Source organism: Pollachius pollachius (assembly GCF_949987615.1).
Source record: "Pollachius pollachius genome assembly, chromosome: 14".
NCBI classification, from domain to species: domain Eukaryota; kingdom Metazoa; phylum Chordata; class Actinopteri; order Gadiformes; family Gadidae; genus Pollachius; species Pollachius pollachius.
In genome coordinates this window covers 3,657,892-3,675,035 of record NC_136947.1, presented here as the reverse complement: position 1 = coordinate 3,675,035, position 17,144 = coordinate 3,657,892, and the positions used below count along the sequence as shown (strand labels likewise).

The window sequence follows — 17,144 nt, the reverse complement described above, 5'->3', positions numbered from 1 at the left end:
TAGAGTGCTTTAGTGTCTCCTTTCCGTGGTCTCGTTTCCAAAGAAGCATTCAATAGCTAATTGTATCCTGTGCCCCTCGTAAGTCAACATCTATTTTAACTGCCAGGTACAATAAAGCACAGAGTGAGTCACAGGGGCCTCTCGCTGACACCACCGCCACCAACGCTCCTCATTACCCATTCAGGTCAGGGCCCATAAAACGGAGAGAAAAAACCCTTTGTTCAAGCGTGCCAAGAAACTTTCCTGCACTCGGTCTCCCCCTGTCAAAGGCATTCCTCGGGCGGCGCTGCAGCATGATCAAACTGCCTCTCGCTTGGACGTGTTCCAGCCGCTTCTGCTGGCGGCCGGCCCCGACCCACCCACTCACACCCCCCACACCCTTAGCCAACACACACCATCACACACCCATGCTGTGACGGGGGCCGCCCTCGGATAGAGAGACCCCCTGCCCGACCTCAAACTCCCCATTAAGGGAGCTCCTTTTGTCAAACCGCCCTACCAAGACGTCCGGGTAGCAGGCTGCTCAGTCCTCTGGCGTCGTCCGCTGGTGTCCCCCGCTGTCCATGCTCTTCTGCTGGGGGGGGGGGGGCTTTGAGATACCCTCAGGGGGGAGTTGTCTGCTGTGTTTTGACTGTATATTCACTTCTGTGAATCCACCTTAAGCCTTGAAGTACAGGAGCCAACGATTTAATGCCGCCCGAGTCTTAAGAAGCCCTTGACTCCGCCAGGTTCATGATTTCTTTCGGATAACCTTTCCTCCAAGTGTCTCTCTGAAAGACGGAGAGTCAGAGAGGGAGAGGGGTTAAGAGGGAGGGAGAGAGAGAGAGAGAGAGAGAGAGAGAGAGAGAGAGAGAGAGAGAGAGAGAGAGAGAGAGAGAGAGAGAGAGAGAGAAAGAGAGAGGGAGAGAGAGAGAGATATTCCCTATAATATATATATATATATATATATATCAGACTCCCAGTGCCTGTAGCTCTATAGGGCCACAGTTAAAACATGTATATCATATCTGCATTCAAAGGATTGTCGCACAATATTGTAGGCTATAAAAATCGCATGAAATATACTGTTGGATATCACCCAAAGTTAACAGTATGTGGGCGTAGCCCCCGCTAAATATTGCCTGGGCCCCAAAGAGTTTAGAGCCAGTCTGGCTTGTTTCTCATTTCGTATTATAACACACGCACACACACAAACTAAGCTGGAAGTTTCTTCATCAGTTACTGGTCATACCATACATAGACGGTAACGTTTACCACCGACCAATAACAGCTTCATATTCCAAGATTAATCGCTAACGTAAAGGCAGACGGTGATGTCATATCCGCGAAGAAAGGTTACTAACCTGCGGAGGGTGCAGCCGACACATTCGCGGCCGTCACAAACTTTTTTCGCCTCGCGTTTCCTCTCCCTCTCTCTCTCTCTCTCCCTCTCCCCATTCTCACTCCCCCCCCCCCCCCCCCCCCCCCCACCCCCCTCTCTCTCTGCTGCCCACATGGCGTGCGCGCGCGTCGCCGGAGTGCGCGCGGATCCCCTCGCCTCTTCGCCTCCTCGCCAGTGTGTGAGAGCCAGGGATTTTACCGCCGCGCGGTGGGGACGGTGATGGTGATGGTGCTATTGTTGTTGATGGTGGACACGGCGAAAGCCAACCGGCTGCAACTACTCGCGTGAATTTTTAACGTGAAAAAAGGAGGAAAAACACTTTGCACAAAAAAAGAAAAAAAAAAAAAAAAAACACCGGACCGCACCATGCGTTCGCTGTCCGCGGTCCTGAACCCGCTGCTGCTCCTGCTGTGGTTGGGATGCTGCCCTTCAGCGGTGAGTTGCTCTCCTCCTCCGCGCTGTGCTCTGCGTCTCCAGAGCCCTCAGTCCCTCCGGTTGGACATGGGACTGTCATTACGCGTCTGTGTAGGTGCGTGTGTGTGTGTGTGTGTGTGTGTGTGTATGTGTGTGTGCAGGGTGGTGACATGGCTGATTCTGTTCATGTGTGTGTTTTGGTGTCAGTGAAATGATGACTCTATGGGGGAGAGGTTTGATTCTTGCTTTGTGGAGAAGAAGGAATGATTAAACCGGGTCTGTTTTTCATAGGCGACACACCCCTCTGTGGACTGTGGCGTTAAGTAACTAGTGCAATATCCCTCATAAGAGGAATCACACTTTTTAAAGGGCAAAAACAACGTTATTTGCAGGACTTTGTGTCAGCTGTGGGAAGGTGGTGGTGTGTGTGGGGGGGGGGGGGGGGGGGGGGGGGGGGTGTGAATGTATCATTGCCATCTCCAAAGATAAAGTTGTGATATCGATCCTGCTGGGTATTGCTTGTGGATTGGAAACATATATTCACGTATAAATAAGGTGGGGTGAGTCGCCGGCTGGGTGGAGGCAAGACGCTGACGGCTGTATTAGAGGATTACTAGAAGGTTAAGCAGCACCTTTTGACACGGTATGAATTGTGTATAAATATTAGATGGCTTAATTCAAGGAAACGGCCATAGGCACTTGGACCTAAATCTTTCATAATGTACTCTGAGAATCAATCATTTCCACGGTTCATATCCGAGTTAATTTCCTGGCAATAACAGGCACATTAGCCCTAACAGCAGGTTGCAGATCACCAAGTCATTAGGAAAAAGAATAGCGGCCAATTAGGTCGTTAATCCCGCTTTTTGTAGGCCCTACGCAGACCCCTCGCAGAGGAAGTCATGAATAACCATGAAGCAAATAATTGATATATGTTTATTCATGTTTTGAAATGTCCTGCCGTTTTGTGCCTTTGAAGGCCATTCTGGCAGCGTTTTGTGTTTAACAGAAAAAAAAAGTAGTCAAATGTTATCCGAGAAGGTTGTGCCAGCTGTCAATTCAACAGGGATCAAAACTCCAGGCATTGTTTTGCTTTGCAGAGGTTGGTTGGGGTTGACAGAGTAAAAGAGAGGTTGACTGGGGAGAAGCTGTGAGACCTGGCTAGGCTTGAGATAAGATGGGGTTGTGTGCATAATTCAGGGGAAACAATTTGGGCAGAGTACAGGACGTTTGATGCTCCACATGTTTGATGCCTCTTTTTTTTCTTTACAGTTAACGGTTCATAGTGAAGCTAGATTCTCTTCAGGTGCCTTTCAAAAAGCAGATTAACTAGAATGTGTATGAGGGAGAGAGAGAGAGAGAGAGAGAGAGAGAGAGAGAGAGAGAAAGAGAAAGAGAGAGAGAGCGAGAGAGAGAGAGAGAGAGAGAGAGCGAGAGAGAGAGAGAGAGAGAGAGAGAGAGAAAGAGAGAGAGAGAGCGAGAGAGAGAGAGAGAGAGAGAGAGAGATGATGCCATGAGGGAAAGGCAGTAAACAGCATCCCACACACCATTGCAGCACCTCCCCAACCCGGCCACCCCTCCCTTCACCCTTGTCCCCTTCCACAAATAGGCTGAACTCTTGTTTAGGGAAAACTGCTTTAGGGAAGGTCTAAGAATAAACAGACATAATGGCAGGGAAAGAGCAGAAATGGGCACAATATTGAAAATAAACAACTACAAAAGTGCACCCCTCCTCTCTGCTCCTTCTACGTCCACAAAGGTTGCTTGGAACGACGGATTCCCTGAACCAATCAGGGAAGAGATACCCTGATTTTTCAGAATTTAGCCGGGAGCGTTCTAAAATCGGTCTAAATTGGCTCCTGTAGAGAGACAGCAGCACAGCCAACCATAACAGATATTCACACAGAGCATTTCACTGACTCATAGCTGATGAAAGGCTTTGGTATTTCTAACAGATGACTCTCATAGCGCTTAAATCTTCAGCCAAGCAACTTTTATTAGAAGAAAAAATAGATAAGATGAAGCGCCCAAATATACATACTTGCCTACTAAAGAAAACTATTTCAGAAGCATTTTTTCGTCATATTTGCTGAAATTCTCCTTACATCCAGACATCATGAATTGAAAGTCTGGTATCTGTGGCTGTGGCAGCCCTGTGATAAGCCGCCCGCCCAATCATTTTCCTGCTTGCACTCTGCCCGTGCCCTCATTGCGCATGAAGTCTTCTACAAGGCCGAGCGGACCAAGCTAAAGCCTGGGAGCTATTCTTGTGTCTTGGTGGAGTAGCCTTGGAATGGAGGCCTGAAGAGAGGGCGGGGATTGTTTTGGTTGAAATTTAGATGACTCTAGCTTTGGAATAAATCTTGTTTCTCCAAATTGCCAACCCCACCTTTATAACTTTATTTTGGGGATTTAAATTATTTCAATTATATATTGACTTATTTAGTAACTTGCAGTTAAATGAGCTCCGATGGCTGCGGATTTCAAGCAGGTACACAGTGGTATGAGGGGATGAACCTAGTCACAGGGGAACAAGGGAAAGCACACTTGAGCATTGCAGGGACACATAGGTCTGTATTGGGAGGACAAATTATTCCAAAAGACACAGGTGAAGTAAAAGAAAAGCCAAACACAAAGGCTGCCTCCCGAAAAGACCCTAAACGCCATGATCTGCATCTCACTACAATGATACCCTTCTGAAAGAGAGAGACCCTTCAAAGTTAATTCTTACACAAGCAACCTATTTTGAGGCTACAAAATAAGGGTTTTTTATGGCTAATTCAAAGTTTCCTGCTTTCTTCTACCTGCTGTGACATCTCTATTCATTCTAAGAGGCGAGAAATCTCTTTTTAAACGTCTGGATCCTGAAAAGGGAGGGGATTTAGGCTTTTCATGTGGACCGGTCCGTGGCGAATTGACAAGAAAAAGGCAAAGAAAATCAACCGCTTAGGGCAAAGCCGCCAGTGAAGGTAAAAACTCTTATTTTCATTGGCGGGAGATAGCTAGCAGGAGACCAAGGAGGATCTTATGGGATACGCATCTTAAACCCAATTAACACACACACACACACACACACAGCACACAGCACACACACACACAATCTTGTCCACAAACAGACACACAAACACATGCACACACACGTGTACCCAAACACACACACACACAAAATCTCACAAACATACACACCTGTCCCCAATAACTAGTATTTCCTCCCTCTCAGGGTGTTTAGTTAAGAGTCTCACATTTACAGTCAAACCTCACTGTTGCCCAACCAGCGCCCGATGGCCACAGGGCCACCACCACCATCTCACAGCAGTTCAGACAGAGCAGATGCTGATGGGCACTGTGGCCATGGAAGTACTCCTGCTACAATGCTTCTTGTGAAATTGTTAACAGCTTGAATCAGAAAGCCGTTTTTTATGGCGGCGGGCGGATGCCTCCGGTCTGGAAAATGTTGCCTTGTTTGATGACGCACGGCTTTTGGATTTTTATTTAGGCCTCATAGTCATACGCCAAGGAGCAAGGAGGACTGTGTTCGTGTTTTTTTAATTTTAAAGAGGGGAAAAAGAAATTAAGCGCAAACAATTCCAGTTTATGAGTTCTGTCCCTGTGGGATTTTTTGATGCAGCGTCTAATTGCCATCAGAGAAGGTTATGGCGGAGGTGTGTGCGCGTGCGTGTGTGTGTGTGTGTGTGTTTGTGTGTGTGTGTGTGAAAGTGTGTGGGCGGTTGTAAATGTTAACTTTATCAGGTCTGAAAACATTTTTCTTGTATTGGTGCTTAAGATAGCACCAAGTGTAGTGTAGGCCTAGCACTGTAGGGCTGAGAGAAACGCCTCTCTTCCTACAATAGTATGGTACTGTATGTAGCTTCATTCATCCTAACATATATATACATATATTAGAGTAAAATTGAATTACCACATACCTGTGCAGGTAGGCAGACAGAAAGAGAGACAGCATTGCCTCTGTATCCTCTCTTGTCTGGGCCTGAGTGTGTGCGTGTGCGTGTGCGTGTGTGTGTGCGTGTGTGTGTGTGTGTGCGTGTCCCCATGCAGACCATCAGACCCAAGGAGGGCTGGCAGGTGTACAGCTCAGCCCAGGATGCAGACGGCCGCTGTATCTGCACCGTGGTGGCGCCCGAACAGACCCTCTGCTCCAGAGACGCCAAGGGAAGGCAGCTCCGCCAGCTACTGGAGAAGGTGAGTGTGTGTGTGTGTGTGTGTGTGTGTGTGTGTGTGTGTGTGTGTGTGTTTGCTGTGTGTGTGTGTGTGCGTACGTATGTCTGTGTGTGTGTGGGTGTGCACGTAACTGTGTGTGTTTGTGTGTGTTTGTATTTGTGTGTGCGCGTCTGTGAGTCTGCGTGTGCGTGTGTTAGTGTGTGTGAGTGTACATGAGTGTGCGTGTGTGTGTATGCCTCTGTGTGTACGTGTGCATCTGTGTGTGTGTGCGCGCGTACGTACGTCTGTGTGTGTGGCTGTGCACGTAACTGTGTGTTGCTTGTGTGGGTTTGTATTTACATGTGTGCTTCTGTGAGTCTGCGTCTGTGTGTTAGTGTGTGTGCGTGCACCTGTGAGTGTGACACAGACATTTAGAAAGTTATGCTCATACAGACGCCTTATGCGACCCAAGTGAGTACGAACACACACACACACACACACTCACCAGCACACACACGCACACAAACACAGACACCCACACATTGATTCCTATCTTTATTCATGGAGCTCCAGTGGCCTAATCCTCAGAGAGATTGCGGTTGGGAGGTCCATAACCCCATTCTCCACCTCTGCTTACATTACATGGATGACATCAGCTCAATGAGTTCTTGTGCACAAAACACTTCCACCTCAGCCCAACACACACACACACACACACACACACACACACACACACACACACACACACACACACACACACACGCACACCACAGACAGTGTACTAGGCCAAGCAGACAGACAGCATACTGCAGTGGGCCTAGCAGACAGACAGCATACTGCACTAGACCCAGTAGACAGACAGCACAATGAACTAGGCCTAGCAGACAGACAGCATACTGTACCAGACCTAGCAGACAGACAGACAGACAGACAGACAGACAGACAGACAGACAGACAGACAGACAGACAGACAGACAGACAGACAGACAGACAGACAGACAGCATACTGCGCTTGGCCTAGCAGACAGACAGAGCAACGTTTCCTCCAGGAACAAACTAAAGAAAACCTTCAAGGCTATCCATTAATACTCCTTCCCATCATATCGTTCCCATTGTTGCGTTGAATTTGTATCGGCCATCAGGCTTCTAAATTAAGTCATTATCTTTGGTCATTTTTTATGTGATGCTTTTAATATGGCTTTTTTACTTTGATTTGAGTCATTTAAAATGCCTTAATTGATATTATGTCAGGTCTGCCAACTGGCATACATCACACTTTAGGAGAAACCATCATTATGATGAAGAGACAAAACATAAAACTTGGCGTACTGGGTTTGAGATAGGCTGATGTTTCATGAAATCAGTTCATTCTAAAAGTAAAAGGGGTGTATTTTTAACCTGCACGACAAAGACATTCAGCAACAAGCAAGGCATTGTAGCCGACCTAAAATGAATGTGCGAACAGCTCACTGGGAACTATTGCTTCAGCCCCGTATGTGAATAGTGTTTTGTCATTTACTGTGTTCCCTGTGTCACTAATGTACTTATGTGCCCAAGGGCCCCGGCCATGTTGTTTCAGGGTTCCACATCCGGACAAGAAAAAGCATGCAGAGCACATTGTATGTCGGTCCCATGCCACTTTGCTGCTGGATCTGACTTCTATAGTCAGAGTGAGGAGAGAGGGAGAGAAGGAGAGAGAGAGAGAGAGAGAGAGAGAGAGAGAGAGAGAGAGAGAGAGAGAGAGAGAGAGAGAGATGTTTTTCTATGTGGTGGCTGCATTGCTCTATGGTCCTCTGAACCATAAACCGTAAGCCAAGTGAACTTTAACTTACACCAGAGTTAAATCATTTAACCATACTGCATTCAGTGATGCTAACTTCCACGCCATAATCTTATTCTGAACATCCAATCCTGGACGAATAGGATAAGTGACCAAAGTGGTACACACTCCTGTTATTGAATTTATTACAACAGGGAATATTTTGTTCTAGTCAAGGTGGTGCTGGCTATACACTTTTCTCGGTAGGTTGATTTAATTCCCCCAAATCTTTCAATTACATCTTCAGGAAAAAATTATATTGGGAATACAATACATGATATGACATATTTCCATTAATCTGAACATCTTTATGCGATAAGGGATACTCTTTATTAAAAGATTATATATAAATATATAAAGGTCTTCCACTGAAAAGACAAGCAACATTTGTTTTGAAATATGATCTTGAGAATTTTAACAAAACTTAAAAGCAACTTAACTTAGTCATTTTGGAAAACTCCTGCAAATCCCTGTTTTGGTCAGCTGTTAACGTATATATCCTGTCTCAAGGTATAACCATAAAAATCATTATATTCACCTGAAAAAGTATTCTGTTTATTTTACATTCAAATGTCTTGAGTAGATTTAGAGTCTACCTGAGCAAAGGATAACTGATCAACTAATGAAGCCCGTCTTAAGTGTCGTTGACCAACTGAAACACTTTATTGTCTGAAGAAATGATGGATGAAAGAAGGATGTGAATTTCTCTTGATCATCCACTTTTCAAAATAATATTCTAACTATAATCAATCCTCCTAACTAACAATTTTCCAATAAAACTCCCGAAACTGGACTGACGTTGTTGACTGATATTTATCGCCATTCCAGAGCCATTTGTAGCTTGCCCCTTTCGGTGTGTGTCCTTCCTTGGTCCACCATCCAGAGATCTGCCACCCCTCTCTCCCTAACTTTGCTTCAGCCCTCCTGTCACCTACTCCCTGCCTCCTCTTCCTCTCCCCTTAGATGGCTCAGAAGGCCATCACAACAAAGGTCAAAGAGGGGAGCGCTTCCTATAGACTTTAAAACATGGGGGGGCCCACATTGCACTGAACACAGGGGACATTTCAATCTCGCCGCCGACGGGTCGGAGCAAAGGAAATCAATGCGGTGCTGTTTGATTTTCCCCCTAAGGTGCAGAACATGTCACAGTCGATCGAGGTTCTGAACCTGCGCACGCAGAGGGATTTCCAGTACATCATGAGGATGGAGAACCAGATCAAAGGCCTCAGGTCAAAGTTCAGGCAGATCGAGACAGAGAGGAAGACGCTCGTCAACAAGAATTTCCAGGTAGACGTTTGTTTGTTCTTGGCGGGCCACAGTTCCATGTAGTGTGGCCCTCCTCTGAAGCTGCCATTCTTCTTTTTAAGGGCGAGTAAATCGATAAACAATTATTCCTGATTCAATTTACATAGACTGTGGCTGTGGTGTCGTCGGGACAAAGATACCCTCAAATTACTTTTAACAGAGTTTGAAAGTCAGCTCTTTGTTTGCTCCGGGAATAACAATTGATCAGTACTATTTTTCTGGTGAAACGATGGGATGGTGATAACGACGGCAGCACGTACAACTTGCTTGTTTTGTTCAACTGGATCAATGCGTACACCGTTTGAGTATGTTAATGTGCCACATTACCCGGAGCCACGTGGGCAAACCTTTCCCCCTTCTCCAGGGCTGTTAACCTTTGTATCACATTCTTAGTGAAATCCACAATCGATACGAATGAATAAAACATCGTACATCCAAATGTCTTGCGTATGAGGTCACACATTCAACACGTTTCTATTCATCCGATGAGAGTCAGAGTTACACGATGAACAAACCTTTAAAACAGTTATAGCATGATAGCCTTTCTGCCTAAGTCATATTTTTGGCCGAATTGCGATATCTGCCTAACTCTACTCTCCGAACTCTGATGATTCACTGTGCCTTTTAGTTTTAAGGGTGACATATCATACCACCAGGTGTGAGTGTCATTAGCCGTGACAAGTCTTTTTTTCAAAATCTCCCTCTTCTGACATTACAAGTGTGTGTGTCCACCTAGATTAATGACGTATAGATGAGCAAAGTTTGCAACAGTCCACTCGGCAGGCTGGTAGATTGATCTATCCGTCATACATCTAGGTGGACGCGCCCACTTGTGATGTCAGGAGACGAGGCCGATTTTCAAAGTGATTTTGCTAAGAGGCTAACGAAACGCTAGCAAGAGAATGATCCGGAGAACTGCTGCCCTCTCCCACCCCCCACCCGGCTCCCCCCAGGACCTGAAGGGTAAGATGGAGGCCCTGCAGCCCCTGATCCCCGTGCTGGAGCAGTACAAGACGGACGCCCGGCTGGTCACGCAGTTCAAGGAAGAGATCCGCAACCTGACGGCCATCCTGATGGCCATCCAGGAGGAGATGGGCGCCTACGACTACGAGGAGCTCCAGCAGAAGGTGGTCAGCCTGGAGAGCCGCCTTCGCAGCTGCATGAGCAAGCTCAGTAAGAAAACCACGCACACACACACACACACACACACACACACACACACAGACGTGCAGACACACAAGCACGACGACACGCACGACGACACGCACGCACGCGCACACACACACACACACACACACACACACAGATGCGCACGCACGCACAGACAGACGTGCAGACACACACGCACGACGGCACGCACGCACGCACACACACGTGGACACACGCTCACACGCGCAGACACACACACACACGCACACATATAGACACACACACACACAGACGCACAGACAGGGACTGAGATTCAGGCCGCTTCACTTTAGTTTAGTTCAAATGTTCTCTGAACTTTTATGTCCAACTTTGAAAAACTGGACATAAAACTAGCAGAGGGAATTATATTTATATTTATAAGATATTGATTGAACAATTTTGAGTTGACACATGAAACGTACTTCAAAAAGCTGTCTTTCGTTTCATTAAATTAGCATAATATCAAAGCTAATAAGGCTTATATGTAGGACGGGTGGCGTACACAAGATGAAGGGTTACGCTGCCCGTAGTCTCTGCCTCTTTGGTTGATTAGCACTTCACCACTATCTGACTCGTCCTGAACGTCTGATACATAGAGCACTTCACCACTATCTGACTCGTCCTGAACGTCTGATACATAGAGCACTTCACCACTATCTGACTCGTCCTGAACGTCTGATACATAGAGCACTTCACCACTATCTGCCTCGTCCTGAACGTCTGATACATACAGCACTACGCCACTATCTGACTCGTCCTGAACGTCTGATACATACAGCACTACGCCACTATCTGCCTCGTCCTGAACGTCTGATACATACAGCACTTCACCACTATCTGACTCGTCCTGAACGTCTGATACATACAGCACTTCACCACTATCTGACTCGTCCTGAACGTCTGATACATACAGCACTACGCCACTATCTGACTCTTCTGAACATCTAGTACAGAGCACTATGTCCAAAAGAGTAGCTGTGTGCACATCCCACCTTCTGGCCAAGTGCAGGAAAAATAAAGTAATATTGCGTGAAACCAATGTAATGTCCGCAGCACTGCTTAAGCTCCCATATTAATAGTTAATGCTTAAGCTCCCAAATGAACAGCAACATTCCAAAAAATTACAGCAATGTTTTGACCCTATTGGGTCGAAACATTGCTATCATTTTTTTTATTAATAAATTAATATGGGAGCTTAAGCAGTGCTGTGGACATTACATTGGTTTCACTCAACAGAGCACTCTGTCACCATGTGACGTCTGGCACACTGTCTGCAAAGAAACTGAGGACAAGATGATAATTCTCTATAATATGAGTACATTAATTAACTAACTCAATTAATTCACATTGTTAACTAATGGTCTAGTAATCATTGACTAATGGTCATCATGATTACTATTGGTGTTTATGTTAACTAAGGTAATGGCGTTCATGTTAACCGTGTATCCATTTATACATTATTTAATAGGGTTAGGGTTAGGGTTAACTGTAACCCACTACCACTGACCCCTATGCCACTGCTATATATTAATGCTTACCATTGTATTTACCAACATTAATTAATTATTGATTAATGTACCCTTATTGTGAAGTATAACAGACAAGATGACAAGATGACTGTCGCTATTTTCCCCTAAACCATTACATTGTACCTTTCACAGTAGCAATGTTGTGTTGTTGTTGTTGCACCGACAATACTATTATTACAATGATGTGTGTTGCAGAGGATTTATGACTGAAGGTCAAAGGGTTCTCAGGCCTGCATTAGATCATCACTAATAAGGGGGTGTCCCTGGTTCAAATCGGCTTGCTTATGTGTCCTCCCTGTTCGGCCTTGTGCGACTATACACTAAAGCCTGGAAAGCAGGACCTGAATCACTATGCTTTGTGGGGTCATCAGTCAAACCACTGCTGTATACATGCAATGAGTTGCAGAGGAAGTGGATGGAATACTAAAGCAAAAACTGTGGCCAGGCCTTGGAGAAGCCGGGTAGAACAAAATACTAAAAGATATTATGGCAAACCTCATGAATACATCATGAGCGAGGTTTGCTTACCATCTTTCAAGTGATCTTTTTTTCATCCATGCATCCCAGCTTTCTACTGAAACTACATAAAGTACATAAAACACCTGAACCCGGCAGATGGTGAAGGCGTTCTTGTAAAACAATCGAGGATTCAGTGCAGGCTCTTTTTCTTTTTTCTCCCTCCCTTTTATGCAATGACAGGAGCAGGACATTTGATTGTTAAATTGTAATTATCACGCTGCACTCCAGATGGTCTGCCTTGAACCTTGAGCGTTTCTCATCTCAGCCGCTGCTCTGTCGTGTTGGGGTATGGGGTGTTTATCTGTGGGACCTTATCTCGGATACAGCAGTCTTACCGTTCTATAGCATAACTTCTGGGGGTCGGCTAAGAGTCTGGCCTGGGAGGCAAAAACTGAGTTACGGCATGTTTCCTGTTTCATTACGGAAATATTGTACTGCAAAGAATCTCACTCGCAAGCGGCAACATGGAACATTCGGAAAAAGGGTTTTAAGAAGTGTATTTCTACATTGGCATTTCTACACGGTTTTAATTTCAAACCTTGACAGACGCCCTGTTAGAGCGTGGCTTTTCAGCCAACAAGATTGGCTGAAAAGAATATACAGCGAAAGAAAGTCAAACTCCTGTTACCCCAAATTGAGCTGGTCTGCTATCAGACCTAAAGGTGACATATCATACAACCGGGTGGGAGTGTGATTAGCCGTTACAAGCCGTTTTTGAAAGTCTGCCTCTTCTGACATCACAAGTGGGCGTGTCCACCTAGATGTGTGCTGATGCTGTGTTTCAGTATTCTCTGCGAACCGACTCGGACCTCGGATGTGTCGTCACGCCCACACTTCAAGCGTTATTATGTTTTGCTCGGTCGTTGGAGAAAAACATGGACGCCACGCAGAAAGCTGTTGTCGCGGTAGCATTGGCGCACCAGGCGCTACAAAATAAGTAGGCTATAGGCCATAGGCAGTGATACGGATGCAGTAAGCTATTGCAGTAATACGAGTGATTGAAATTGCCATTTAAACCACCAAAGCGGTCCAAACACAATGAAAACCGTTCACACTTCAAGTCACACCGGGCGCAGCCATCTTGAATCCTTGCTCGGCCTCCTCTGCGTTCATCCGAGCAAGCGAGTTCGCCGTCCGAGGAAAAGGTTGCGTGTTCATGCGTGTCGCTAGGCAACGTCCTCGGACCTCCGAGACGGGCGGATAATAAAACGCACCATGAGTGGATCGGTCAACCGGCCTACCCAGTGGACTGTAGCAAACGTTGCTCATCCATCCGTCATACATCTAGGTGGACACGCCCACTTGCGATGTCATAAGAGGCAGATTTTCAAACGGCTTGCAACGGCTAATCACACTCACACCCGGTGGTATAATATGTCACTTTTAAGATGAGTAAAAGTGTAATAGTGTGATCTGTTAAGACTCATGTGACCGATCTGAGTGACGACGTGTTCCCAGCGTGTGGCAAGCTGATGAAGATTACCGGCCCCTTGACGGTGAAGACTTCAGGGGCCCGCTTCGGAGCCTGGATGACGGACCCTCAAGCATCCCCCCAGAACAACAGGGTGAGTGGGTGGACAAGGGGGGCTGGCATGATTATTTAATTCAGATGCTCTCCTCTAATGCCCCGTTCACACTGTACACGTCCGTCGACGGACGACGGGGGGGGGGGACGCGATCTGATTGGCCGACGGATCCGTCAATCCCTGAAAAGTTGAACACTTCTAAACTTTTTGACGCAAGCAACGGAGCCGACTGAACGGTTTGACCAACAACGCATTTCGAGGGCGCCCCATGCAAAGTCGATGAGATCCGTCGACGGACGTGCGCGTTGTGAACGCTGCTTAACACATCAGTACTTTTTTTGGACCAATCACGACACGTTGTTCATTAAACATAACTGATGAGCGGGCGTGTTTCAGCGGAATACATTGGATCAGGATCGGGTTACTCTAAATGTGGCTGCCTGACGTATAGATGTGTAGGCTGGATCACATAAAAAAGACTGTGCATGCCACTCATATGTCAATGGGAGTTAGCGCTTCCTGCGTCCTCAACCACCACCATGTCTTTGAAGCCCTATGTTCAATCATTAACATACAACTGCTACTCTCCTGTGTTCCAAGAGGATATGTTCAAAATTTCTTTGTTCTTACCTCCTCCTCTCCATCAAGCCTTCCTTCCTTTCATCCTTCCTTCCTTCCTTACTTCCCTGAACAGCAAACAATCCACAACAACAACAACAGCAACCACAACACTGGAGCCAATTATTCTACACACTTCACAAACTGACATGTATACAAGAAGCAAAAAACACAAATATTTTACACAATAGTCACTCATGCATACATATTGTCTATATTTCGCAATAGAATAGTTATCGACCAAAACAATTCTATAAAAATGTTGTTCTCCCTTCCTCCTGCTCAGACACCCTCGTCGCTACATCCTTATCTCCATCCCCAGTAGGGTCCTCATTAAAACTTCTCCACCAAACCTTCTAATCCCTCCTTTCGCCCTCGCCCCAGGTGTGGTACATGGACAGCTACACCAACAACCGCATCGTCAAGGAGTTCAAGTCCATGGACGACTTTGTGGCGGGCGTGGAGTCGCGGACGTACACGCTGCCCTTCAAGTGGGCGGGCACCAACCACGTGGTGTACAACGGCTCGCTGTACTACAACAAGATCCAGAGCAACATCGTGGTGCGCTACCGCTTCGAGACGGGCCGCGTGGCCACGCAGCGCGCGCTGGAGTCGGCGGGCTTCCACAACGTCTACCCGTACACGTGGGGCGGCTTCTCCGACATCGACCTGATGGCGGACGAGCTGGGCCTGTGGGCGGTGTACGCCACCAACGCCAACGCCGGCAACATCGTGGTCAGCCGGCTGAACGCCGACACGCTGCAGGTGTTGCGCACGTGGAACACCGAGTACTCCAAGAGGAACGCCGGGGAGTCCTTCATGATCTGCGGCACGTTGTACATCACCAACTCCCACCTGACGGGCGCCAAGGTGTACTACGCCTACGCCACGGCCACGTCGACCTACGAGTACACGGACATCCCCTTCCACAACCAGTACTTCCACATGTCCATGCTGGACTACAACGCACGGGAGAGGGCGCTGTACGGCTGGAACAACGGCCACCAGGTGCTGTTCAACGTCACGCTGTTCCACGTCATCCGCACGGAGGACGACTCGTGAGGAAACAGCGGGGGGGGGGGGGGGGGGGGGGGGAGAGGTGCATTGTGGGAGAAAAGGGGGGTGGTTGGAAAGGAAGTGCTACTTGTGGCTCTGTGAAGTCGATGGATTTGGTTTATTTATTTTATTTATTTATTTGTTTTTTAACCGAGTAAATGTTTCGGTTGGTTTTGACGGTTTGATATTTCTGTGTTTATTGATGTATCAATATTTTTGTTGTGATTTATTTATTCCATGAAGAGATATACACCATTGATCACCAAAGTGGCTACATCTTATACATAATATAAAGCACAAACAATATATATACGTCCTTTTTTTAGGTGAGCCTGGAGGCGTTGTTTTCTATTTCCCTCGATATGATGCTGTCATAGAAACAGAACATTTCAAATGCTACTGGGAAAAAAACCTGAATATCCAATTTGAAAAATGTAATCCGAATGTACTTCCCTTAACGACTTTGCTTGAATAATTTAGAGAATTCCTTCTTCCTTTACGAGAAAGTATCAAATTGATGTCAAGTGGACACAATTCTATTATAACATGTAGGTATCAAGTGAATCATCAGAAGTGAAAACAGAAGAGAGAAGGGCATGTGAAGATGTATCTGAAGTTAATGTATAGGGTTTCATTTTGAAACAAAAAACCACTTTGTATTCAATGTTTGCCGCTGACTGTTTAACTTAATTATTTCTGATTAATTCCCGTGCTATTGAAGTCTCTAATCATAAAAATATTGCTACCCTTTCGATTAATTTCAATATTTACATTTTTCATTTCCACATTAAAACATTCAATCCTTACTCATTTAAATCTGAAATATCCTATATCCTTCTGTAATTAATCGTTAATGACCTGTATCGATACTTGGCTCTTTTGTATTTTTCAGCAACAACTTGAGGAGAGGAAGTGTTTGCCTTATACCGCGTTGTACATTCTGCAAGTGGGCACCAGCTTGCGTACATGAATGTTGGCTATTACTCATAGTGTTTATACTGTAACTCTATAGCTGTGTATTTTGCATTTGCGAAAACATTGTCCATGCCTCACTCAACTATATCAGAAGAAATTTGTCATTGACGCCCAATAACACAAGATCAATATTGTGAGCAATCAATTGCGTGAATTACAAATGCTCGAAAAAAATAAAGTAATTTATGTTTTCATGGTGTTGCGTGGTTGTTGTTCAAGTGTGGTCTCAGAATGAACATCCGCCACTGGCTGTTGTATCATGTGGTTAATAGGAGCCAGTTACATATTCCACAGTAATATTTTCAGCACAGCAACAGCCAGTCCATGTCCATTAGGGCTAGGCTGGTAAACAGCAGCACCCGAATGGGCTTGTTAGTTTCTTCAGTCTGCCAGCATCAGAATATGACATTAAATCGCTGCAATTGTCAGCCAATGGAAGCTTTTCTATTCATTAGGTACTCAAATGAATGGAATTGAACTGTGTAAGGAGCATTATGCATTAACTACGCAAAGATAGTGAACAGTAAACTTTTTTTGTGGGATCAAGCTTATGGTTTGTAGCCCTTTATCACAGTGACAGCTTCTGACTGATTCACAGCCTAACATTTGGTGACACCCCCTAACCTTAAGCCCTTAAATGGGCGTATGTTGTTGTG

At 45.9% G+C, this 17,144-nt stretch overlaps 1 protein-coding gene across 1 annotated transcript; it reads left to right on the top strand.

The window, feature by feature from the left end:
- Positions 1-1,596: 1,596 nt before the first annotated feature.
- Positions 1,597-15,519, top strand: LOC307086082 (noelin-3-like; the record flags this gene model as incomplete). Its single annotated transcript, XM_079751125.1, has 6 exons — positions 1,597-1,816; positions 5,852-6,001; positions 8,910-9,059; positions 10,031-10,250; positions 13,772-13,878; positions 14,842-15,519. Exons 1-6 carry the CDS (start codon positions 1,748-1,750, stop codon positions 15,517-15,519), a joined length of 1,374 nt encoding a protein of 457 aa, XP_079607251.1. The 5' UTR covers positions 1,597-1,747.
- Positions 15,520-17,144: the final 1,625 nt, after the last annotated feature.